This window comes from Anopheles nili, chromosome 2 (assembly GCF_943737925.1).
Source record: "Anopheles nili chromosome 2, idAnoNiliSN_F5_01, whole genome shotgun sequence".
Lineage (NCBI taxonomy): Eukaryota > Metazoa > Arthropoda > Insecta > Diptera > Culicidae > Anopheles > Anopheles nili.
Genome location: NC_071291.1, coordinates 9,570,323 through 9,597,998, shown reverse-complemented (window position 1 = coordinate 9,597,998; position 27,676 = coordinate 9,570,323). Strand labels below are relative to the sequence as shown.

General features: G+C 48.7%; 1 protein-coding gene across 1 annotated transcript; it reads right to left on the bottom strand.

The window, feature by feature from the left end:
* Window positions 1–555: 555 nt before the first annotated feature.
* Window positions 556–26,505, bottom strand: LOC128720333 (uncharacterized). The gene is made up of 6 exons (XM_053813999.1): window positions 25,759–26,505; window positions 15,133–15,214; window positions 10,879–11,058; window positions 2,229–2,491; window positions 2,047–2,139; window positions 556–666 (listed from the first exon to the last, which is right to left on the bottom strand). The coding sequence occupies exons 1-6, from the start codon at window positions 26,503–26,505 to the stop codon at window positions 556–558; spliced, it is 1,476 nt and encodes a 491-aa protein (XP_053669974.1).
* Window positions 26,506–27,676: the final 1,171 nt, after the last annotated feature.

Genomic DNA, 27,676 nt, shown 5'->3' with positions numbered 1-27,676 from the left:
ATAATATACATCACCGTGTTACGTAGAATCTCTGAGTAAAATATAAAAGATAATAATCGATGCGTAGGCAAAGAGCTAACTCGTAACTAGTTATTACCGTTGCTATCTAATATTCTACCGCCAAGGAAGGCACATGTTGCTATTAAATAAACTCCGCTAGTCAAACAATCAACAGTACATGTTAATACTTTCCAGCTGCGCCATTTTCTGAGGTGTGCTCATCTCTAATGTTGCTCACAAGTAGAAATTTCCTGCGTTGGCCCCTTCTCGAAGTTATCAGCTATTCGTTATCTCACTTTTATGTCTCTCTCCTAATTCGGTACTATACAATTGGAAACAACTAACCTAACGCTAAGCAAAGCTATTCATTGTCGTGATTGTTCGTATTCGTTTCGTGATGCCCTGAGGGTTACCTCAGCTACGGTTTGCAGCGCGGGTTTTTCGCGTTGTTGCAGCGTAGCTTGACGAACCATTCGACGCAGGAGTAGCCAGTCTTGGTATGTATCGGTGAGTGTGCTTATCCATTGCCAGTTCGCGTTCCATTGGATCGCAGCTTTAACAGGTAAAGCAGCATAACCGTTTCCAGAGGGGTCGCTTTCGCCTGTGGTACTCTTGTGATTGCATCGCGTCCCAAATGGCTGTATCGAAGACCTCTTTGATATGTTCCTGTGATGAATGAGATCAAAAATAGTGTTAAGTTATGGTAGAACATTACAGAAATTAGGCTAAGGCGGGTTTCACACGAATATAAAACTGATGCTCTTGTACCGTTTGATTTATAGATTTACAAATCGTTTTATCAACTTGAAATACTGTAAAGTAGACTTTGAAAATACACAACAACGCCAGAGCTATAAAGTGGATTGGCATAAAATATCAAGCAATGTAGACGGTTTTATTGCCATTACAGCTAAGTAAGCCATCGTCACGCTCCACAAGCGAGATGGTTTCCGCAAGCCATCCGCTATCACGATTTGGCCTTGCAATGAACGACCAAACGGAAAGCTGGCTGACAGCGCGAATCAGTTACATCCATCTGGCCTCCATCGTAGTCTTCCACTCAACCGAAACCTGCCCTGTGCCGACAAACGGTTTTCACCCGAAATATCGAGCAAACTGTATTTCAACGGTGGCCTTCTCCTCTGGGGCCTTCTGCTGGATTCGCGCAAACTGTTTCCGAATGTCAGCAGGTCGTAGAAGGGAACACCATAACCGTTTCTACCAACTGCTAACCGTTTCGACCACCACTGAGTTCGCTTTCGTTGACAACTTGTTTTATTGCCGCTCAACCGCGACCGATCTCTGCGTCCGTGGTCACAGCGGTCGATGGCGATGTCTGGCGATGCCTCGAACAGGTGGATATGGAAGAAACGACTCGGTCGTCCGTGAACGATGACCTTCCCCAAAAAAGCATCCGCAGAGTTCATTACGTCCTGCACGAAGCAAAACGCGGAAGTGAGACATTCATATGCTGAAGAAAAACAAAATACAGACTGTCTCTAACAGGCTGTGGAGGTCGAACTAGCGAAGTTGGCGTGGCGGTTAGAGTGCTCAAGCACGTGTCGTCAACATGCGCCAGATCGAAAGCAACACCAATCACGCAAGGACACGTCCGGACGTGAATCGAACAGCATGATTTATATGCGTCGTTGCAGATTCAAACTGGTTCTCGTGTTTTTGGGGCGGTTGCTTTAGGTTATTGTGTGTGCTTTTCGGCGCCATTCGTTACGGTGCTAAGATGACTTGTAATTCCGTGTATGGCTAGAGCTTGTCTGAGTGAATTTTAGCACACCTAATGAAACAATGACCTCTCGAGGTTGAACGGTCTCTTCAAGCGAAAGACAAACGGATATTTGGGGAATGTATATTAAAGCTCGCATTGGTCCAAGTTCAATGTTCGTGAGTGTAGACAGAAAATAATTTCAACCTAATAAATCAATTTGTAACCTCATACCGTTGCTCACACCACAAAACGTCCGAATTGGTTAAAAATAAACGGAAGATGCTGATCATCACAAGTAAACACATCCGTCTCAGCATGCTTACCTTTTTGTGTGAGGATGTTTCGATGTATTTGGTGCCGATCTTCCGGGCAAAATCCCACGCAGACGAAAACGGTACCGGCTTCTCACCCTGTGCCTGTAACGTACAAATCGCAGCGTAATGTTAGCGCTTTTCCTTGCACCGGCAATAAGGTGTCTTTTTCGGCACTAGCGTTGCCAACCTACCTGAAGCTTGCTGATTGTGTCCTGGTCGTTTCGCAAGTCCGACTGGGTGCCGACGAGAACCAGCGAGACACCTTTAAGCTTGCTGACTTCCGGTTCCCACTTGGTAGCGAGTGAACGGAAGCTGTCCGGCTGGACGACGGAGAAGCAAAGCAGGATGACGTCGGAGCCCGGATAGCACAACTGGCGTAGGGTATCGAGTGCATCCTGCCCGGCCGTATCGCACAGTGTCACGCAGATGGGCCGCCCGTCGACGCTGACGTCCACTGGAAGGGTGAAAAGAGAAATGAAAGAAAGAAGCATAAAAAAAACATGGCGTATTAACGAAAGCAAAACGTAACGCATCCACGGATTGCTCCAAGCGAAGGACACTCTAGCCAGCTCAAGCTCATCAATTCAAGAACTTGTCCCATCTGAACGAGAACGAGCATGCTGGGAACTCCGAACCCTGCTAGACGAGTGGAAAAGCAGGATACTCGCTCAAGTGAGGATGATGTCGGCTCAGACACGAGTGGACTTGAGAATTGCCTGGAGCAACCGAACCCTGGAGAACACAGCTCAACAACGCGTATGTCGCTGCATCCACGCTCGACCTGAACTTCTTCGGTGGACTCAAGGAAAATAGAGGAAAAATCCCAGGATAAAGGAAAGGCGGAAACAGCGAAATGAACTCTCGGCTCTTCGCAGTGGCCCAAGCCCAAGATGAGACAACTTTTTACCAGCCAGCATAACCGGCAACCGGCAGTGCGGACGTCGTATCAAGTTTAAAATTTATTTCCAATTACCGGAATGACCGTAAAATGATCGACACATTGCCCGGCAGGCTGCGGGTCCTCCCACGCGACAAAATAGGCATAGAAGCAGCAGAATGGGAGAAAGGAGAATGAAAAAAAAAGGCATCTAACCGAACCACGGTTGGCATGGTGAGAACAGATACACGCAACCAAACATTATAATAATAATAAAAAGACACGACGCCCTCGCCGTTACATGAAACCCTTCGGTTCGCTTATCGCGCCAGCCACAATCAAGGGCCTTTCTCCGCCCACGGCCGTTTGTGAGATTGCCAACTTCGTGCGGGAATAAAAAAAAACAACCCCAAATTCCATATTTTAATCTAAATAACGATCCCAAACCGGCCCAGAAGGAACCCTTTCTCGGTTTCGAACCGCCTCCCAAGGATGGGTTCCGGGAAGGAGCGAAAAGGTCCCGCCAACACTGGCGCAGGTGGCATCATACCCATTGTGGTACGGAGTGTACGTGAGCCCGACGGTCGGTGATTTTTCTCCATCGGCTAGTTGTCGATATTTTCCTCCTAATGAAACCGCTGTCAGCTACGACTTGATCGGTGAGTTTTGAGCACAAAACGAACGTACAAAAACCGAAGGAAATCATGATAAAATGAACCATTTGAAGCGTGGTTTTCAATTCATTCCCTCTGCAGCCACAACTTTATCAGACCCAGCCCCAGGAGGTCCGATCGCCAATGGGAAATAATCTCAGAAATCGGATTGATTCAAAAAAAAAGTTGTCCCCTACCGAGTGTCGGCCAATGCCTCGGCGATAAATTTCCATTAACATCAGGCGAGGAAAGTTTAGAAAATTTCCCTGCTTTTTTTCATAGCGAGGTCACACACACACAGCCACGATGCGAGAAGTCGAAGAATGTCCTCTCTTGGCTCGGCATTAGGGTGCTTAGTGATGGAAAAAAAATCAGCATTCGCTTCCCGTGCTAGAGTGAATTTTTAAGCGTTTTCCAAACTCCGTGTCAATTAAATTAACGCTTCTTCGCTTGCTGATATGCTTCATTAATGGTGGAAAATTTATTTCACTAGGCAAATTGCGCCAACATTCAGGCATCGAAAGGCAAGAGAAAAAATCGGATCGTAGAAACATCCACCACCCATTTGTCGAGCATAACGAGCCGTTTTTGCAGTTCGCTCACTCTACTCATACTGCACAAGACTCAACACCGTGCGGATAATTTTCTTTTCGTGAAAAGGCCTTACGGCATAAAAAAGACGATGGTCGAAGAATCTTTAAAAAGAAGCATAAAAAGTGGAGCAAGATAAGCTCGGCTTGAGCAACCTTCTCATGGTTCCGGAACGAACCAGCAAAAAAGCTCGGAAAGCTATCACGCTAGAGAAAACAGAGCAACCCGATTCTACTAGATCGAACACTTGCCTACGGGGTTTTCTTTGATGGCGGCGTCTGCTAACCACCCGAGATAAATAACATCACCGTTTTACCGCGATCCGTGACCCGTGAGGGGTGATATCTTAATTATGAACATTTTCTGCCCTCTAAGCTAGCAGGTCCTTGCTGAACCAGGCTAAGCCCTTCGATAGCTCGATTCCTGCAAACGAGCCAACCCAATAGATCCCGGTTCGACATCTCCGATCACCTGACCTCCATTGACCGAACGGTTTGCGAATGATATCGATGCAATTACCGCCCATTCCCTTTGACCGTTCCGTTCCGGAGAGTCCTTGCCTGCAAGAGGCATGCTAGGTCACGGTTGCACAATACGATTGCATCGGAACAGGTATTGAATTATTTCGCTCGAACGTCCGAGCTCGAGCTCGTTATCCGAACGGACCATGGTCAGCATCGTCCAGGAAAAGCCGGTTGAAGTATCACCCACACACACCACTGCACGCACCACAGCTAGGAGCAAAATGAAAAATGAAACAAAATGGCTCCGTTCTTTCGATCCGTCCCGAACCAAACCAGACGAGAGACAATTTCATTCGATACTCATTTGCATAAACGGGTGCATCGATGCATGCTGATTGATGAGAGAGGACGAAACGTTGGCCATCGGTTGGGTGGTAAATGCTGTCTGTGACGAGTGGAGAAAGTACATTACCGCTTTCGTACGCTCCCCACGGGTTGAGTTCGAACGTTGGCAGTACATCCTTCGGGAAAGAAGAGGTGCTGGTTGGCTTTTCACTTACGCCTTTCCATGCTTTAGAGAGCTTAAGAAGTACATTATAAGGTTCTTGGAAACTGAAAAAGCAATAATGCTAACGAAAAAACCAACAAACATGAGAGCTAGTGAATCGATAAAACACCGATGTATGCGGAATCAATATTATGTGGAAAAATAATCGATTATTCATTATCTGCGCTCAGTTTTTCAATGATTAGTACGTTGCTACACGCACTATTTGTGAACCAAAGGCAACACATTAATCGGCAAAATCTTATTTAAAACAAACAATATTTATCATGGTAATTCCTTGATACGCTCGAGCTAGAAAACCTATCTAGATTACCCACAGGCAGGGCCTACTTTGTTTGTTTATTGTTCTAACCTGTTTGTGGGTTTTTCCTCTTTTTATCCAAAACCGAACCTAATACCAGCCACAGCTCCTTGACCGTCGATAAGTGATGAAGGTGGCTTTGATAGAATCGCTTCAACGAGCGCCGCCGTTCAGTGGCTGAATGTTTACTTCCCATCAAAGGCCACTCCAGCACCAGCTGGGTTCGTTCCCAGCAGCCAGCGATGTTGCGTGGGAGATCCAATCCAAGGCCCACCTTCTGCCGTCCATCAACAGACGCTGTGGCTTTGACCTCACCGCAGGTCCACTTGGCGATCTATGAAATATTATCCTTCGCGCTTCTGTGTGACCCTTCAGCGCACGGAAGGACCCGCGGAATCTTCAAGCGCCTCGCAGATAAACAACAACAAGCTCTAGCGGTTCCACAAGCCAACGCTTAATGACCACCGAACCCGCAACGCACAAAAACGGAATCCGAAACGCTTCGGAAAAGAAAAACCCCTCCGTTTCAATTACAGCTGGCCGAAATGGGTCGGGTGTCGTGAAGCACGGCAGCAGAGAACAAAAAAAAAACAAATCCCCAACGGCCGCTGGTCAGCTCCATTACGGACACCCGCCCATCCTGTTGATTCCGAGACGCCCCCTGAATTTCCTGGAAGCTCAGGTCCTGGCCCGCGGGCAGGATCCATCCGTCTTAATCTCCAGCGACGGCGGTGGCGATTTCGCTCTAACGAAATATATAAATACGTATATATACGTATCTCGGGCGTGTTTGCGTTATTTCACGAGCCCTCCCGCTGCCAGCTTTTTTTTGTCGACTGCCAGTCCCCGCCATTCCAGCGCTGTTTGCAGCCATTTTTTTTCTATTTTAGCCCACCCCAACCAACCACGGCATCGTAGCAGGCGCCTTATCGGTATCGGCGCGACGTGACGTGAGTTCGAAAATGAGCCACGAGCCGAAGCAGAGATAATATCGTCGATAAGCGCGCAGGGATCTGTGGCAGCAATGGGATGGGTATCAGAAAGATAGTAGAGAGAAACAAACACATCTCTCTCTCTCGTACTCTTTCATCCCACCCAATGCCACTGGTGTGCGAATGTTTTTCGTTTTAGGCGCTTTGGTTTATGAGCTTTTTTTTTTTTGGTTCGTCTTTATTTTTCGATTTGTTTCCCCTGTTTATCCTTCGCCCTCCTGGAAGCGGTTTATTTCCGGTGTACATTTCACCAGCAAGAAACGGGGGCATTATTTCATTTCACCCTGCTGGTGCCAATCCCCGCTGTTGCCCTGGATAGGTAATATGGGTTCAATAAATTTGAATATGTGCTTTTTCGCTTTTTCCGTATGATGAATGCTGGTGTGCTTTCCGCTGGTTCAAAAGGCACGTGCTGAAGGGCCGTGCTTAGGATGTGTGGCAGCACAGGCAGCTCAAGGAAAATATCGCCAACCATCGCCAACACGCCAACTAACTTCGGTGTGAGCTGATTTATTTACCTTCCGTGCCAATTTTCGACGACTTTTTTTTCCTTCGCATCTGTTTTCAATTTACCACGTTGATTGCATTTCATCCCGATGAGCGCGCACGTGTGTGTGTGTGTATGTTTAGGGTGCCGTGGATCCGAATTAAATTTACATTTACGTTGCTGCTTTCGGAGCTGAGCCCCGTTTCTGCGGCGCAAATCCCAATGATATGAGAACCACCGGCGGAAGCGGCCAAAAGCCAGAAGCGTCAAATGTCACGACCTTTGCCCTACCGCAAAAAAAAGAGTGAAGCGCACTACCGCGTGGGCTTTGATCGAGAAGTTCAGCTTCACTGCAGCTTGAAACATTCAAGAGGCTGGATGGATGGCTGTACAGTTTTTTCTTTTTTTTGCGAAAATTACCTTTGCAACGTTGCATTCGTGAGCCGAATGTTCGGGAAAGCATAAAATAATGTCCCACCCACTGCTGATGTGGCAGCATGAAACCACCGGGCCTAGGCGTGGTGGCACGATCCTTGCCGGCCCCGTTCACCCGGAACCGAGGAATCACGTTCCGCTGCGGTATCGAAATTGTTTGGAGAGGAATTTTCCACCCGGTGTATATATCACGTTTCGTTTCGGTAAACCGCCACCAGGGCAAGGATGCGAGCAACGAGTGTGTGAATGCCCCGGACGACAAGGAGCTTGCCCCGGTTTAGCTCAACGGATCGAGCTCACACGCGCCTGGCGTTTGGGAAATGCGCCTCAAGGGCACGCTTATCATACGCATACGCAGCATAGCGCTTGAGCAAACAGCCTCGCACGAGCCGTCGCCCTCGGCGGGGGAGGCGCTGTTCAAATATTTTCCCGAACCATTTCCCGCTCCGCATCGGTCGGGAGCTTCGTCTTGCCGCTAGTGGAATGAGCCGAAATGTAGCTAAAAAAAATACAGATGCCCGTCCGATGGCGAGGAAAGCCTTTCGCCCAGTATCGGTCGGCATCGAAACGCTTGATTGCACCGTAATATAAAACACCATTCGTAGACGTTTATGGACGTATATTAAATCAAAACGCATGATTGAGGATCGCGGCCAAACGTGGTAAGGAAAACATAGAAGCTACTCTTTGATATGTACGCATAGCAACAGCTGAATGTTTTGCAGAAGTGCAGATTAATACTGAAAGCTATTTGTGAATCGATCGTACAACGTACGATAAGTAAAGTAAAATGATAAGCAAATTCTTTATTTTTTTCTGAACATATTTAATAACAAAATGAGTTGAAAAAGTTAGCTAAGGAAACCGAAGTCCCACAATGTACGTGTAAGAATGATGAAAATTCTAATAAGCTTTTGGAAAAGTTTTATGTTTGTTAATTACACCCGAAGTCATCCACCAATGCATCAATTTAAAAACAAAACGCTGCAAATACAGCTACTCACGAGTTGCGCATTCCAACCAGTACACCTAATCATGCCGTCGGTGAACAATTCACGGGTTTGTGACTACTTGTGGAAAAAAAAACCGGTGGTAAAAAAATCCCACGAAAAACAACCACCCATAAACCATGAAATCCCATCACTACGATGCTTCCTCCCCATACACCGGGTGGGGGCGCGTCCAGGAAACTTAGAAAGGATGCGTTAATTAAACTGACATCCGCGTGAAACAAGAGGGATAAAGGGTGTAACGGCAGTAACATGAAATTTACATTGCTGAAACGATTCGTTTCACACCCGCACACAAGAACCTCACTGCCTGGGTTGGCAACGAAGACGATGACGCTCGCGATGATGATGATGAAGTCGATGATGGTGGTGATGTTGGTGGCAATGAACGCACCCCTTAAACAACCCGATGGGGGTGCCTGGTGGGTTCAGCAACAACACAGCGAATGTAATAACCGAAACGCGGTAACATGAAAAGTAGCAAACTGTGAACGGCGAGCTCGAACGCACGAAAGGATTGTGAAAAACCAGCAGAGAGAGAGAGAGAGGGCAATGAAACAGGTTCGATCCGTACACCCATCGAATGTTGTTCGGCCCGTGGATGAGATGGGTTGGATGCAAACAAAACCCCAAAACAAAAAAGCAAAAACCGGCCCAACCTACGGCGAAATTGCGCACCCGGTTGCACTATGAATATTTATGGAGCCGACACACCCGCTCGCATAGATGCATCGGGCTGCATAATGCAGCTTGCCGGGTGCATGCGTGCGCCGGACGCCGGGTGCATGCAATCGCTCGCGGAGACATTGTGGCGCTCGCGTCAATGTGCCACCGAAGGGGACATAGTGGGGGTTTGGGAGTTTGCACGGGGAGGGGGATGTGGCTTTAGCTCCCTTTAGCGCCACGATAAAACCGGATCGAGCCAACGGTTGGACCAGGATGGGTGACGATGGGCGCGCCAGTCCGTTCGAGTTCCGTGTGGAGTGAAGGGGAAAAAAAAAGCTAAAGTGAGCAAAAAAAAAATCGTCGAGGCAATAACCGTGCACAAACATGAAAGGGAAATCAAGAAAACTCATTTTCAAAATTAAAAATTTACGCCACCGTCCCGAGCCCCGTTTTGTGCTCGGGCGTTTTGATCGCGCGCGCCCCACCGATTGACCTCAATATAAATTCAATAAATTGTGCGCCCGTTTTTGTTCACCTTCTTTTTTTTTTTTTGCTCCCACCAATCCTTTCATCCCTCCTGTCACAAGTGTGACTGGTGCATGGTTCGATACGGGGTTGACGTTTATTGTGCCCGGCTTTGACACGTTGATGGGTAACTCAGTGCAAATTCATTCGCATATGGAAGAAAAAATGCAACGCTTTTATGAAATGACCATAACGGAAGGGTTGTGTAATGGAATGTTTTACACCATCGCCCGAACAGTGGTTCCGTTCGGTATGCAAAACGTAAAGAAAGCCAATCCTTTTTCCATCGAGTAGACTTCCAATGCTCAGTGCAAACAACACTATCCATTGCACTGAGATTTAGACACTATTGCTTGAATACACTGTATATATACTTGTTTAATGCCTTTGTGACTTCCAGTTGCAGATAATAAACAACAAAAGGCCGTGAGTTTAGTAGCCTAGTAAGCTTTACATGTTGCAAATTGAAATTCCAGCACTATGAAGTAGTACAAAAGCTGCACTTGCAGCAGACGGTATGTTTTTTGCCCTCTATGCTACAGTCTCCGTAGAAAAAATACAATGAATGAATTTTCCCTCAAACGAGCAGCCAACGCTTAACTGCAGCTAGACCAGATGGCATCCGATGACACTCGGAATTTCACTTCCATAAAGCCAAGAGCACCCAGATGAAACCGACCTTTGCCGAGGAAACGGAAGATAGTTTGTAATTTAGGTACAGACTGGCAATTTCACAAGTAGCACTATTTCCTTGCCACCGGTTGAACGCGGGATAAGTCCAGTACGGGCTACTTCCGGTGGTTGACCAACCGCTGGCAACGCCCATAATGTTCGCTGTCGCTTTCTTTGTCCGTAGGTAACACCGTGCCACATCCGGACGTTCGTGTGAATAGCTTCCGGCATTCGGGATAACCGTCCGTGGCTCAGTGGTGTAAAGCACGTTCACACCATGCGAAATCGAAACAATTGGATCGTAATGAGCTGAAAACCGCAAGCTGACGATGACATTTCCAACCCACTTCCGGGAAATCAGTTCCGAAACGTGCGTATCATCCTTAAACTTATGCAATCCGCACTACATCGGCGTTTTCATCCCTACTTTGATGGTCTTTTAAGCATTTTTACACGAGCACGCGCGATGCATGAAGATAATTGTTTCAACTTATGTTAAGTGAAAAAAAATGGCTGACATTGCATTATCACACCCAACAGCAGAAAGCGATCGTACAATATATCGACAGAACGGTTCTATATGAAACTTAATCCACTTACCGTTGTATTTGTCGAATGCGGTCGGTACGTATTCATGTATGAACCGATCCTGAATGTACGACAGTATGAGGTTCGTCTTGCCTACGGCGCCATCTCCAACCAGGACACATTTTACGTTTGGTGGTGGTTTCTCATTAGAGGGACGTTTTTCGAGGTTCTGTTTCGGCTTTTCTTTTTTCTCTGTAACGATAAAGGAGATTATATGTCGGATTAGTCAAGCAGTACGATATGATATCGCATTTTCTAGTCAGGTGATCATAACGAACGAGTGCAGTGGGGAACAGCGATTATATAAACGACAGCGAGCCTAAAACCTATTTTCGCACGTCATAAAAATATACCTGCTGTGTAATACTTTGCCCTTCTAAAGGGACTACAATGCGATGTGAAATTCTTGGCAACCAAGCTCATTAATTTAAACAGAAAAGCATAACTCGCTTCTCGGTTGAATGTCGAATTTTCCCGTCTCAAATTCAACTCATTTACATTTTACATCGAGCTCAAAATGTTACATTGAGTGATGTGTTTTTCCTCGCACAGTCGACTCCTTCCCAACGTGGCCAACGCTCGTGCCGGAATCGTCGCGTTCTGTACCGTTTGTGCTATTTAAAACAATTTTGCTAGCAACAGAAGTAGCAGCGAGCGCGGAAAAGGTGGTCGAAATCCAACGACAAAGCAGCAGCAGCAGCAGCATGCTGCAACGTTTCCGGACCTCTACGCCCACGTTGCATGTTACGTTCCTTGGGAATGAATTTGCATTCCGCATTTGCCTTCCGGGCGGGCTGCAGGAGCACGGCATGTTACATTGTTGCCGTCCATCAGCCAACCTTCCACTGGTTGTCCCGCTTGTCCGGTATCCTGTAACGGGCGCGGTGAAAAGCCATCGGGACGCACGAAAGACAGCAGTCCTTTTCCATGGTCTCACTTTTTTCCACCACTTCGAACTGACCACTGGCCGGGAAATGAAATCAAAAACGGAACGGCACAGCACGGAATCGAAATATTGCAGTTGGCAATTGGAAAAACTTTCTCCGTCTCTCCAGCTCGTCCTTCAGCTTTCCCATTCCTACGCTGGCCATCGGGCTTTCGGAGGGCGCCATTGTGCGACAAAAGAAGGTCAAACTGTCTGCCATTTTTCTCTGGTTCTTTCACTCGCGCACTGTAATTGCAGCGGGGAGAAACAAATTAATTTTTAAACTCTTTTTAATTTGTCCCAGACGCCACAGACCGACCACAAACCCGCCAGCACTCCTTCCGGGCTGCGGGAACGTCACGGACAGGAAAAACCAAAAGGACGATAAGGACGAACATCATTTAGCACAAAGCTTCCGACACGTCGGTTGGCTGGTGCGCGTGGCGGCCCAGACAGCTGAGTTGGAATTGAATTTAGCCCTCCAACCAGGCGCGCGTTTGGTTCCACTTTTGGCTAATTAGTCAAAGACGAGCCGTCGCTTCATGCACGCGACCACTACTAGCAGTTGGCACATTGTCACGAGACGTTTTTTTCTAACGGGGATTTCGGCGCTGTGCCATCGATTTGCGAGCTGAGCTCAAAGCGCCAAACGACGAGCAGCCCCAGCTAGTTTTTGTCATTTTGTATTCGGTTTCGTTTTCGGAAGCTTCTGGCTGGCTAGGTTCCAGGAGCATGCGAACGAGCGTGGAATCAACCGCGCCAAACCGACGGACGTGACCGGAGGATCGATTGCACACAAAAATGCGACCGGAAAGCTGACTGCCAAAGGAGAACTCAATCAATCGAGAAAAACACTGCCGGCGGGACTGACCGAACCGACTGTCCGAGAGGGTGTGGATTGCAGGAGAACAAGAGCAGGTCTTCATCCATCCGTATGTCAATCACCTCCCACCAATGACGTGGAAAGTTTGCTTCGAGAAAGGACGAAAATGGACGGCCGACCAGCCCAACTCGCTCCATGACCGTGGCCCGGAAGTTGTTGGACTGTTTTCCATCCTCTTGTTTTCTCCCCAAGGACCACGAGCCACCGATCGTCGGGTCAAGCCCCGGGGATTGGTGGAAAACAATCGCACTAGCTGCCAAACCACCGGAGACGATGATCGATGGCGTAAAGCGAAATGGGCAAAAAATTTGCATGAAAATGTGTTCCGAACAAACCCCGCGTTCGGTTCCTTTCAGCCGCCATCATAAACAGCGAAAGGATGCAGGGCAAAAACAACCGGAAATCCACCCGCTCTCCGGGTCGATGCCGCTTAGTAAAGCTTTTGGTTTTCCGAATCGCACGCATTCCTTCGAAGAGAAATACGGAAAAATGCAAGAAGCTTATGATTTCACAACCCGCGCACTCACCCGGTCCCTCAGGATACCGCTATGTTTTCTCTTTCAGGGTCAATTTATTCCCGCCTGGGTCCTTTCGGTACCGTTTCCGGAGGGACGGGTCAGTTGGAAAATATAGTTCGTCCCTAGCGTACGGTTTTCCCGGCTGAATCCTGGAGCACACGGGGAGCATAAAAAATGGCTGCCTAAGGAAGTGTCCCTCCCGCAGGCTGAATGCCTGGAATCACCATCACAACCAGCATTCCGATGGAGGCGAAAGGCGAAACTTCAATCAACAGCTAACCTTCATACACTTTTCTTCTCCCCTTAGTAGACCATACAAAAGAGACAGAGCAAAGCCGAAGGAGAAGTGGAAAAGTCCATCCAGCCAGCAGGTTTGCATCGATAAAATAATCCACGAAATCAAAGGACAACCAAATCCCACGGGTGAGCGTGGACCGATTGCCCTTAGGTTTTTTTTCTACGTCCTTTGAATCGCTCCATTGTGTGTCCTTGCCATCCTTACTCCGTGCGACCTTTGAGGCAAAGGTTACGTCGCATCGTTGCGCAGGGAATGGGAACAAAAATCAAGCAAAATCTTCCCAGAACCCAACAAAACACGCACGCACAGGCTCACAGGAGCTCGAGAGAGGAGAGAAAAAAAAAGAACGACCCGTTAACATGGCTTAGGAAGGAAGGCGAAGGAAAAAGGCAAACGTAACGCCATCTGGTGCTGGCCGTTCCTTTCCGGTCCCTTTCTGGGCGAGTCTTGGGAGAACAAATGAAAAAAAAGGGCGAAAAGAAAACGATAACAAAAAAAAAAGAAATCCTGCACGGAACCACCGTTTGACCTTTGGCAGGGGTTATTAAAAATTATGCCCTTCTTTCGCTTTTCGAGCCCGATCTCGGCCTCCGGTCACATGGCGTACGGTTTCGTTTCCCAGCAGGAAACGCATCTGGAAATCGCATGATAAAAACCCAAAGAATATGGTCACCGGTGATAGAAATGGCGAGAATTGGGGTTTGTTTTGTTGTTCCTTACATCCACCCCATTTCGTCCTTCGATTTTGGCGCATCTAATAACCATCATCATTAGGCGGGTACTTCCGGTGGCAGGAATTCTGCTGCCTGATTTTCCCACCGGCACGCTGCGGGGTGCCTACTACAGAGATTTGTTATTCCCGGTGTCCGATCGCAAATGGAAAGAATTTTAATTAATAACGAGCCGTTCCGGTCCGTTAGCCCCCGCAAGCCTTGACGCGATGATTGGGTGTGTTTTCTTTGATTAATTTTTCCTTCCTTGATTTAGAAGCGGATGTGACTTCCTGCTCCGAGACACGAGCACGAGACGGAACGAAAGAGTATTTCTTTTACTACAGCTGTCGAAATATCCCTCCCAGATGGATTTTCCTCGCCGGATCGAATCAACCCCCGAATGGGCTTATGCACCGACATGCAACAGATTGCATTCCCATCCGACTCTGGAACTCTCTGAGCCCAGTTTTGCTGCCACAGATGCGGCAACATTCATCGTAGTTTCAATACCTGTTGGCTTAAGCGCGTTCCGTTTGAAAAATGCCACGAGGACGTCCATTTTACTCGTCGAAAAACTCGACTTTTCATCGTATTCGAAGCGATGCAGAAGGAGAAAATAAATTGCAAATAGTGCAATGGTCGGGCGCTCGAGCGTTGAATGCGACCGGTCCATTAGATGCAAATGGGGGAAAAGACGTTAGCTTTCTGCATGTGAAGAAAAATGCACATACACACACACATACGCGCGCGCGCACACATACATTGGAAAATCCCATTAACCATTCCCGGCGGTATGCAATTCGTCGGGACCAACCCGTCCGGGGCCGCTTCCGGAAGCTGTTAAAGAACCTCCCTTAAGGCTGGAAAACTTTCATGCGCGCTGGGAAAAAAAACACCTCCGATTTTCCCTTCCCAACTCACTCACTTACCGGACTTTGTTCGCTTTGAGTTCTTCTTCTCCTTGACCAGGGCGCGACGTGATTTCTCGCTCGAGCTGGTATCGCTGCCGTGCTGCGAAAAGAATGAAAGAAGAAAAAAAACAGAGAAAAGAACCAGATGGATTCATCATTAGTTTTCCGGTTGAAAATTACACCACCCCCACCTTTAACTCCCACGCTTCCAAGAAAAAAAGTTTTGCGAACGAACCCAGCGGCCGGTGCAACACCGATCCATGGTGCCTTTCGAAGCACAAAGACGCACAAAGTCACTGGGCGCCGGTAGCCCTGCAACCCTGGCCTGGTACGTGCGATGTCTGGTCACGTCAGCGGCCGCTTGGCCATTGGCGACAGCCGGGATTAAATGATAACTGGCCCGGTTTCGGACAGGCGGTGCTGTCCCGTTTTTGCTCGCTTTCCCCACATTATTTCGACACTGCAAACGACGACGACGACGACGACGCACTGATAAAATAATGTTAAGACGCTTCCAGAGCGTCGCGAAGAATTCCGACGAAGTTACAGCGAATAATCCGGACGGGCGGATTATGCCAGACGAGTTAGTGACCGAAAGGTTTTTCTTCATTTGCGCTGGACGGTGACACTACTGCAGAATTGCTATTGCCATCGGAATGTCGCATGGTAAAAGAAATGAAAGTGTGGGACCAAGAAAAAGGCTCCGTTCGATGCATGTTTGTAGGTTTCTTTTTTTTTCAAAGCCAGCTCTGTAAGCAAACGAACTAACGGAGGTAGCTGAAATGCACTAGACATTTACGCGTCAGTTGATCGTCCTTATGGAACTGCTGCACAGAAAGATTTTCCTCCCAGAGTGCGATGGCTAAACAGCTTCAATCTTAAAGCGCACAAGGCTGAGAAAGCTGCACTGAATTGGTTCCGATTTGCTGAGCTTCTTCGAAGGATCATTCGCTCCAAAGCGCTACACAGCAGCTCGAAGTCATCTCATCAAGCGCACTATTTGGATGTATTTTCTCGCGAAATCCATCTTAGCTCGCACGGTTTGCTAGAGTTGTGCCCGAGAACTTAGCGCAACCTTTCATCAGCTAATCACTGGAGGATGCGAATGGTCGGGTTCCAAGAAAGCGACCATGTCAGAAGCAACCGAGGCAAGCAATAACACCGTTCGGGAGGCTACGAAGGTGCCTTCTTGGCTTGTGATGTAGCGAGTAGCGCTGAGACGAAGGCGCTTTGGCGAAGTTAATCCACCTTAAGGCACTCGGCAATCCATTTAGCATGCTTGTTTAGCGAGTACATCAACGAAATGCTCTCAACGTTCGCATCTGTTGCACATCGTTTGCTGCTGACGATTTCGCAGCGCCAAGCGGAAGAGCAATAGTGTGCAGGAAAATTGGCTTACAATACCGTTCGTGGAGTGGAAAATGAACAGTTCGCTTCTGAAACGTTTTTGGAGCGTGTTTCTACTCAAAGTCTAATTTGTTTTATTGAACACAAAAAACGCTTCTAGCGCAGGATAGGGTCGATACACTGCCAAAGGATACGAGTGTGTGGTTTTGTCGGGTGCTTATTATGCTCAAATTTAAATATGCTAATTTGAATGTTGCAAATTCTGCGTACCACGTGACATACTCCATACCGCAGGAAAAGCTATCAAAATCTCATCATGCGGCTGAGGAACTTTGAGAAAAATGAAATAATTTTGCAGTACCAAATACATGCGTTCGTTTACGACGCGAAGCATAAACATTATTACATGCTGTGGGACAATTTGGTGAAGCTGCTCGCAATCCTGAACGCAAGCAGATTGCACTCTCCGCGTTCAAGTACGAAACAGCGTAATTAAATAACGACGTGCGATCTCGTTTCAGTGTACTCGGAATGGTGAATTTCCTCCCATACACACGCATACAAACGCCCACATGGTTCAGAAACGGTGCGCGAATATTTGAACGGAATCCTTCGCTAGATCTGTGACCTACTTCCCGCAAAGAAATCCAGCTCGTAATGCTGCTCTGCATGGTAGAGAAAAAAAATTCACATAAAAAACATCCCCAATCCGGAAGCTAGTAATTCCACTCGTACGCCCAGAGCAAACTCTCAACTCAGCCGTGGCTGGCAAAATTGGTCGTCATTTTTAACGCCAACATCACCGAAAGCTTCCATCCTGTCCTTGGAGGGCGCGCTGGGAGTGAGCCCACTTGCAACTCCCATACTCGAGCCCTAACGAAGCGCAAACAGCTCCCATAACCGAGCCCACCGAGCCCTAAGAGCGTGTACCGGGTCCTTATGGGTCCCTTATGCTCAGCGGTCGTCGCGGTTACCTACGGGAGATTTCCCACTCTCCCACCATTTTGTTGTGTATTGCTAGGCGTTGATTTTTTTCCTTACTTTTAGTTTATTCCTCCCCTAGCGCACAGCTCCCACATCGCAAATTAGAACCTGAGCTGGTTGATGGGAACGTTCAAGGGAAACGGCAAACGCTCTGCGTAAATACTCGGCAAAATAAGCACAAACCAAGGGATTGCTGGCTTTTACATTTCCTCTAGCGAACGTTCTCCGGTCCGGAAAAGGGGGTTCACTGAAGCATATTTCACGTGAGCACCGCATCCACATCACTACCCCGGTGCCGGCTCGGTTGCTGACCTTACACGCAGCCCTTACAATGGCTTGCATTTTGTGATTGTTAAGCTTTCGATGGCTCTCCGTTGCCATTCCACCCGGACGCGTCTCGACTGCATTGGCAAACTCGCCAACACGGTAAGAACCGTACGGTTTGTGCTTTGCTATTTTCCGCATGCTTAAGTACATTTTCCCTTGCCGCATGCCTGTGTGGGAATGATGTGACCACCCTTTTCGAAACGTACTTTAGAAAAGCGAGTGAGAATCGCACTTTAGAGCTTTCTGTTTTCCGTTTTCTTCGGTCTTTTTAATTAACCCTCACTACGGTGAACAGCTCGCGTTGCCATTCAACTGGTACTGTGTGAAATGTTGTACATGTACTTTATAAATAATGCGTCCAAAATTTAACCGCAAACGAGCTTGTGCAGAATTTCATTAAATCACATCATATGTGGTAGTACTAAAGACCTGAAGACAAAAAAAAAACAACGATTTGGTTTCATGTGTTCTAGCTCATTGTGTTAAACAGAGACAGTCAGAATGGACAGTTATATTACTGATATAATGAAATAAAATATGGCAAAACTTTCCACCATGTACAAAATGTACTTCAAATCTGTTCACTGCATGCTTGCACACGTTGTTGCACATTTGCATCCGTTGGAGCATAGCAGCTCCGTTATCAATCTGCTCAAGAAGCACCACAGCAGAGCAGCAACAACCGAACATGGAGACTTTCGTTCTGCCCGAAGCCACTTGTCATTATTTCGAATGCATCTCAGAATGCACAGACAGGGATTGCGTTCGCATTTAGCATCCAGCGGAGCAGAAACGATCGCGTATTCACATGAATACGAAGCACGGCTATGCATGCCATTTCACTGCACGTGACGACCCATACCGAAGTCATCAGCTGACTCGTTTCTGTTGTGGATGATTTTCATCTTTCCACGAAATCTCCAACTTTAACGTGCCGTTAGATCAATGAGATTTCTACGGTGAGCGTTCGCCATACCAGATGCTAAAAGGACCCTCAAGGATCTGACCCTGCTAGCGTCAGTATTCGGTCTCATTTCTCGCCCAAGATAGGTGGCAATTATTTAGAAAGGATGCTCACTGTCCTCCACGACCACGAACAATGCCACCAAAGGATCCGCAAAAGCACGCCGGGAGGCAAAAAGTCCATTAAAAGAATTGCCTCGTAGCCGCGACCAAGATGGGGAAGAACCAGCCATTGAATCGTGCCGCAAACAAGCCACACATATGCAAATAGCTTCTATCGAGGGTGGAGCTTCCGGTGAAGTGAACGTGTGGGCGCGAAATTTTCCCGAAACCACCGCAATTTCACATTCCGGCGCGTGCCTTCCGGCCTACCGGTGGGCGAAAGCTCCCAAAAGTCGACAATAATAACCCACGGCCATGGTGAGGGAAACCACTCAACACACTGAGAGCATAAAAAAAAAGACCACTTTGCGACGAATGTTCGAGGAATTTTACCCTATGAGGCTCATCGGGCAAGATACTACGTAGCAATCAGGCAGGCCTGTGCTTGGCTTGAGGTGCTGCAGCGTCCTTCACGCAAAACGCTGGAGAAAAGAAATCGATTTTGTCAGACGGGACCTTACGGGGCTTCGTAACGATCCGGGAAGAGAGAATGTCTCAAGGGCTGGGAAATTCCTGAAGTATGGTAAATGTATCCGCCCTGCGGGGGAACGCAAATCATGTGAAGATGGTCACACTGATTCGATCACTTAGGCCCATGCGAAAAAAGATGAAGATATATTTATAGTACGCGCGCGCGCGCGTACACAGTCAGGTGACTCTGGTATATGGGGCAGGTATAAACGTTACAAGAGAACGGTTTAGGATTGAGTTCGTTGGGAAGCCGTAGTAACAGTTTTATGATTGCGTAGCAACCACATTTTTGCCAGCAAAAACGCCTTTTTGTAGTGTTGAAACTTTCAACTCGATGTTATACCCAACGAAACATCACTCGTGCAGCTGCCCTTCCAGCTGAGATGTTGGGTGCAAGAGCTTTACATCAAAGCAAACTACGACATGCTATGTATGCATCATACACATGCGACATATGATTAACAGCTCGGTGTGCATCTCTCAAGCTGCTGCCAGCTAAATCGGCCACTTCTGACGGTGCAAAATCCAACTTCACTACCACAAGGTGCCTTCGAATGGCGTCGCAATGACTGCCACAATTCGTGTGCCACCACCTGCAAATATGGCCGTTTCAATCCGAGCAAACCGGTTTCGAGAGCCCGCGGCCCGACCGTGGACCGGCGACGCCATTACCCCCCCCCCCCCCCCCCACAAAGGCACCCCTAAAAACCACACTTTCAGAGAGCGAGAACTCGAGGGCTTCACTTCTCATCTACTCCTGTACGAAAACGGCCCTGCGGTGCGATTAACATTGGACCTTTTATTTGATTTTGGAACCGCCCGTGATTAGCTTACCGGTGTCATCGGCAGGATAACATTTTCCACCCCTCCCCGGGGCCCTCCTACCCGTCAAGATAATCTGCTTAAAAGCGGCGATTTTCGCCGACCGGCCGCGTCCATCTCGGAGCGCTAGGAAGCTGACCACAATTCAGCCCTCACACTCACCTTTACTCACTCTCACTCACTCTCTCTCTCTCGCTCTCTCTCGCTCTCTTGTTTTCTTTCTACCAAGGGTTGGGGGCTTCCATTTGTGGGACGTCGCAAAAACACGGCACCAAAGCAAGCGAAACCTCAACAAATCACGGGTCGGTTCTCGAGGCTGTAGCTGGCCGGCCACGAAACACACTTGTACCCTAATCCACTTAGCGTCTAAACAACTTAAACTGCGATAACTATTATCACTCGGTTCCGCGTTCCACGCCCAGTTACGTTGCGCGTCGCGGCGGAAATTGAATCGCTTCTTTTCGGTGCCTGATCGTGGAACTAAGAACGACGTACGCTGCGGTGTAAGGCATGTAAGGAAGCTCTATGAGCCTGCGAATCAGGACCTGCCATCGACCGTGTTCTCGCACAGCGGGATTCATTTCATCAGCTGGATAAGAAAGCGACCATGTCGTTCCGTGAAGAAAGGACGCTCGCGAGCACGCAGAAAGGACGACAGGTGCCGGAGGCTTGGTACAGGCTAGGGGCGGACTTTAATCAGATTATAAAAATTACTTTCCCAACAACGGAGTTTTTCTCGCTCGCGTGCCTCGAGAATGTTGCCACCCTGGCCCGGATATTGCACCGGAGTCGTTCCGTTTTGCCGAACGGCCTCAACTCTCTCTCTCTCTCTCTTTCTCACCCATTCCCGGGAGGCTGGCGATAAATAAGGACTCATTTGCTGGCAACGCTAGAGCGATCATCCGTTACAATACTTCTCGTGCGTCCGCAGGCGTACGGTAGATAGAGTGCTTTTTAAATCACGCGAGTGTAAAGCGTCGGCTCATGGTGGGTTGAAAAATTGAAAAGCTTCCGAGTATCCTGGCCCTTTTTTCGAAGATGGCCATCGGCGAAGCAGAAGTACGAAAGTTTTAACTTTCCTCGAGCGTTTTTCTACCCACGACGGCATTATCCTTTGTGACCGAGCATTCGGTAGACGGGCGGAAAAACATACAAAAACAGGAACTGAACGAAGTAAAAACGCACTCGTCGCGGATGTTTCGATTTTTCCGAGCCCTGGCCAGCGTACGCGGTGGCGCGTTCTCATTATGATGGAATTAAATTCTAAGCAAATGAGATTATCATCATTAACGCCACAATTGAGTCGGTCTTCGGTGGGGAAAACTCGCGGAACCACGAGTTTAGAGCCCTTTTGGCTTGCCGATCGAAGCGTTCGTTACTTATTAATGAGAAATTCTTCGCCCCCTGGGGCAATAACGGCACAGAGACGCACAAAAAAAGGGAAAATGTATACGCCTGAAGTTTGAAGTGGAATTCCGCTTTTTTTCCTTAGGTTTATAAACAACACCGTTAGCTTTTGTTCCGGGCATGTAATCATACAATTACAAAAAAATCCAAAGTATGTCTCGATAATAAAACTTGCTTGATCATACCATCAGTGTAAAATAGATTAACAACAAAAAATCCTTATGTAGTTCACCATTTGTAACGAGTCTTCAATAAACATAGCTCATATTAATTCAACAAATTATCATTTTTATATGCAATTCGACGGTACACTAGGCAAGCGGGACAAGATATGTTAAAAATGGACATATTTGGTAATGACATCTGAAAGATAGTTGGCATCTCATTTTCCCAACTCTGCATCAAACTTGTACAAACCTAGCAATTTATGAAATGGACACACACCTACTAGTACGTGTGCTTTGCCTGTTATTAGCTTGCGTACATCCCATTGTGATCAATTCAGAGCAACCGTACCACCGATCGGTTCGTGGGCTGAAATTACACCAACCGTTGTTCGTATTTTCGCTTGCACAGCTCCAAATACAAAACCCACTCAAACGGCTTCACCGTCCCGTGGTGAAACTGCAATCTTTGGCCACTGTTTTTCGGGCCTACGTACAACCGAGTCCGCTATGGACCGCGGTTTAGCAACAATAAGCTAACCAGCAACCAAAACCATCGCTTTTCCAGCTCCCAAGCAGGGAGGAAGCGTGGAACCGCCATTTAATAGCCAATTCCAGTTCATCGGCTTCCCGGAACGGTACGCTAAAATTGCGCTTAACATGAGAAACACGTCGGGGAGGAAAAATGGAAAAATTACCACAAACACGGCGCACAAACATAGGCCCCAGGAGTGCGATTCAGGCGCGGTGTCGACAGCCACAACCGCTACGAATTGGACCGTGTCAGCCACACGTGTCGGTGTTGCAAAAGCTCCAACCACACGCCACTGGCCCACTTACCTGCCCACCGAAATGCCGATTCGCTTGTTTAATTGAAACGCTCCCCCATTCCAGCCATCCATCACTCACTCCGCGATCCTTATTACCATCGGTCGGAAAGTCACCGAAAGCCTACCACTACGACGCGGACACGGCGCATTTTCCATCGTTTCGGAACGAATTTTCTTCGGCAACAGCACGCGCTGGTCGACCCGAATAACGGCAACAACGCCAGGATCTCGCTCGTACGCCCTGTTTACCTACGTTCGTGGCGCAATGCCGTCCAATGATGGCTCGGTGGCACTTCATACCGGATCGGAAGCCACCACGTCCCGGTGCCTGGAAGCCTTTTAATTTCTTATGCAAATCAAACGCTGCCAAGGACTAAGCTAAGAAAAAAAAAGAAGCTCCAAACGACACACAAATAGATACAGTGCGGCTTTCCCTCAAGGACGCTCGGTTTTGTGGTGCAGAATACGTGTCCGTGCGAGCACGCCTGCTTTCGTGAAGGAGCTGCGAAATTTCAACCATTGCCAGCTGTGACGAACGTGCTCGAGAGTGCGGCCACATTGGAGGCTTTTCCGGGCGCCTGAAGGGTATGCAACCGGTGTGTATGTGTGTGCGCGTTCGTCCTTGCCAACACAATACACCCCATTAGCCACGGTGGAGGCAGGATTTCGGCACGGAAACGAAACCTAATACTTGCCGCAAACGCGCCAGCACCACCTGCACACACCACCTACTAATGGCCACCGCTCATTGTTTCCCTCATTACGCGCGAAATTGTGCGAGTCAAACGGTGGAAAGTGTTTAGGATTCGGCGTGCGAGCATAATTACCACCAAAGGGGTCCTTTCTCCTTCGGTCCACCGGAACCACACGGGTGGGATTGAATTTTCCACGCTTTTGCCTAAATGGCACAGCAAACACGGGATGAAACCGGCATCGGGTATCGTTTTGCGGCTTACACACATGCGACAATTGATGTGGCTGTTACAGCGCAAGCCGTGGGCGTCACCACCGACCGAGCTGCGATAAACTGCGGGTGAGCAGCGAATTAGCACGATAAACAAGGCGTTGGGTGCGATGAGGGAGCCGCCATATTTACCAGCAGCCTTGACTCGGCGTGGGGAAATGAATTAAAGCCACGTCTGGAAAATGGCGCGACCGGTTTTCTTTTGGGCTTTTTTTTTTTCGCTAGCCAACCGGGAACCATTTTGACAATCAATAGCGGGTGAGGTTTTTTGCACCCGACCCAAAAACTTCCCACCTATTAATTGTGTGTCATTTTGCGCCTTCCACCACCCGGTATCCAAGGGGGAGTTATAATTCGTTTGCGAAGGAAGCGCATTGAGCTACCAACCCTCGTGATAAAGGTGATAATATGCGGGAACAAACAAATGCCCCGTGTCGCCCGTAGACAAGCGGTGATTTCGTTTCACGAATGCTAAATCCCGGCAAACATCCGCGATTCAGCAACGCAAACAAGACGTGTTGCGGTGTTGCGTGGGGATTGAGTTTGTGTGAGAATGAAAAAGGCACAAAAAGCCCACGGGGATGTTGGCCAACGATGGTATATTTTTGTTAGCAGGCTCAACCTGCTGGTGCGAGTTAGACGATAGCGCCAGTGCATCCGACACGATACGGGTAAATGTTTGACCATCGCCTCAAATGGGCAATAACAACGAAATAAATACGTTTGAAACACATCGATCCGCATCATCACGGGAATTGAGAGAGGGACCCTTTACTTACATTTGCATCTCCGAATGAATCATCGTTTCATGTGCATGTTTCCTCACTCATGATACATTTAATTAGGGCCGCCAAACCGGTCTATTCTCTGCCCGATGACACATCTCCTTCCGATACGGTACGTGGGACAACGCTTTTCGTGAATCATCCCCTTGTGCGATGATTAAAAATTGAAAATGCACCCATAAACGCAGTCGACTCTCTCCGCGAATGACAACCGACGGAGCGAAATTGCAATTTGCTGCCCAAAATCAGAGACAAACTCGTGGCCATCCGATCCTTTATTGGGTGGCGGCCCACCTAAACCTTCCCACTCGATGCGCTTCCCGGTACGACGTGCGCACAGAACAGACGTGCCAGAAACAAGAAAACCGGGAGCCACTCGAACCGGTGCAATAAAACACCGTTCCCAAACACCGTACCGTACGGTTTTCACAGCGACGCGTGATAAAGCCATGCGAATCGCACAAACGAACGGACCGATATCGGCCCATTTTGTACGCTGCCGCAATGTAACAACTGCAACTGGTTCGGCGCCGTGACTCAGGACCACACGTTCGATAAGACCAAGCCCGGTGACCAGCGCACCACGAACCAGGTCCGGAAGGCCGAAAATAGCACGCTGCACCGAACGCGATAAGAGCTGTGCGAAATTCGAACGTCCCGAGCCACGTTATCGCACCTCAACTGCGTTCTAAACCAGCGCGGTCGCGAGCGTTGCAGTTGCACAAGATCCCGCAAGTACCGGGAACAGCACTACGCCGTTTGTCCGGGACACACGGTAGAACGTACGCTAAACAAACGATTACGTCACGTTCTAAGGCTTCGTCTTCCCACGGTTTGTCCACGCATGTCCACTATGCACCCAAAAAACAGCTTAAAACGGACTTCCCGGTCATAAGAGGGACGACGTTCAATAAAGCACAAGCGATCCCATTCTTACCCGTACGCGCGAATGGGGCTCAATTATGAGTCAGCCCGGTTTTTTCTCCTTGCCTGACACACGTCTCCCTGGTCCCGGTGTCATCACCGATCGTTTCCTTCGCGGCCTGAAACCCTCATAAATTACGAACCCTTCGGGGTTGAGTTCCAGCTGCCAAAACCCGGCGGCGGCTGACTCCGAGGACGTTTGTTTTGTGCAAACTTGTGCCCTAACTCCTGCTCGAACGGGTAGACACCAAACCGGACCAGACCATATCCATCGGACCCACGTCGCGGATGTGCTTCAAACGACCTTCACGAATGCAGGGATTGCTAAAAACCCCGATTGGCGCAGGTACCACACACGGTGATTGCTTTGTTGGCTCGACTCGACACAATAAACGTCCCACCGGGGACACATTCCCGTACCTCTTTTGCAAGATCGCGGAAGATGTCCTGTGCGAAGGACTAGCGGTACACCTCGCCATCTCGTCCCGCCTTACCTGGCTTGTGTCGGGACTGCGAGGAAGCGGATCCTTAACCACCTTCGTGTCGTAGGCCGGCGTAAACGTATTGGGATGATGCACACCAAACACAAACGGCCCATCGATGTCGGCTGGACCAACAGCGTTCGGTGTCTGGTTTGGAGAGTCCGTTCGCCTCGGTGGCGGCGGTGGAGTCCTGTGAGACTGCTGCGCGTGCCTAACCAGCCCAATCGTCCTTTGAGGTGGTGCCGGTGGCATTGGCGTCGGAGAAGCCGCATCCAAAAGCCGCCGTCGCAGCTGTTGCTGGGCAGAAACACCTTTACCCCCAACGTTCAGCTGGTTGTGGTGATACACCAACTCGTCGTAGTCGTCCTCGTCGTCACTGTTATTGCTGTTGACGGTGTACTGATGCACGGTGCGCTGGTGATGCTGCTGTCGAGCAATGTCCGAAAACTGGAAGTCATGCGTCGGTGAGGGAGGACTCCCGTACGGGTAGCCTTTGGTCGAATTTAACGCCTCGTACTGGCGACTGATCAGATTGAAATCGTTGTAGCCACGGGTCGGAACCATTGTACTACCAAAAACTGCAATGTACTGCTTCTTCGACTCAACCACCTGCGGTTGAGCGCGACGTTCCAACAGCGGTCGGGTGGACCTGTTGAACGGATGGTCGCGAGATTGCATCTTCGAGCTGCTGCTGTTGCTGCTGCTGCTTTTGCTACCACCGGTACTGCTGCCCAGGATTGGCAGGATCTGGGGTGGCATTGAAACACCTGCCACTCGTGTCTATCGCGCTTCCGGTTCCGGTGGAATCGCGCTCGAAACACAACCGATGCAGAACCCCAGGGAGGAAAACAAAAAAAAAACGAGGGCTCTTTTTCACGATTTACCCCTGTTCACTTCACCCAGCGAATGTGCACCGGTGCTGGGTGCATTTCACGATGCACCAAACCACCGCACGGGCACGTAGTAATCGTGCACGGAATCACACACTTGGCCGTTACCGGGAAACCGAAGAACCGCTTCGTTTTCGCCGCTTCCGCTGGTCAGGTTCCGGTCACTGATTTTTCCACTTCCCGAAGGCGTGCTGTGGGGAACTCGCGCACGAGCACGGATTTAACTTTTCATTTCCAATTTACCGCACATACACGCACACACACGTACACGATAGGGAGCACGATGAATGGAAAACCACTTGCCGAAGCACTGAAGCACACTGGTCCACACGGTCTGAAAGCTCGAGCTCGGGCCGCTTTTGATACGACCGCGTGCAGTTATCTGCTTCCGCTTTGCACTTCGCGAGATCGAACGAATGATTGGCGCTGATTTGCTCCGTTATTTTTGCTGCTATTACTTCGTTACCCCACTATCGCTCGTTATCGGGATCCCTTTTTTTATATCATTATTTCACGAGTATAATTAATTACCGGCGCTCAAACACACACACACACACTATCACATGGAAGCGTACACGCGAGGACGCGAGCTTATTCGAATTATGTTTGCGTAGAAGCATGCGTCGATCTTACACAGGACGCGCCAGGACACGCCGATCTTTGTTAACCGTGATGACACACAGGTGAGTGAGCGAGGCAGGATGACTTACGCAATCGAAGCACACCTGTCAGTGAGGGAAAAAAAATGGAACCGAAAATGATGTTAATCAACGTGCGATTTCAGTAGCCGAATTTCGTAAACGCGTCAATCATTTGACAGCTCAGACAGGACGAAAAAGCTGCACGACAAAAGCTCGCGCACACTTGTCAACAGGTTCATCGAGCGTGTTCCCGAATGCCAGGTGCCAGGTGTTCGCTGCCAGGCAGACCTGTGGCAACAGTAACGCAATCTAACAGATTGTAAACAATTCGCGGTACATCACCACCGAGGGACAAAAAAAAAGAGGGGGAAAAGAGAGCAATTATCGCACGGCCCGTTT

Excerpts from the sequence above, each read along its gene's own strand:
- LOC128720333 (XM_053813999.1), bottom strand. The coding sequence starts at position 26,505 with ATGCCACCCCAGATCCTGCCAATCCTGGGCAGCAGTACCGGTGGTAGC. Across the intron at positions 15,215-25,758 it reads GCAGTCCCGACACAAGCCAG|CACGGCAGCGATACCAGCTC; the intron begins GTAAGGCGGGAC and ends TTCTTTTCGCAG. Across the intron at positions 2,140-2,228 it reads ACACAATCAGCAAGCTTCAG|GCACAGGGTGAGAAGCCGGT; the intron begins GTAGGTTGGCAA and ends TGTACGTTACAG.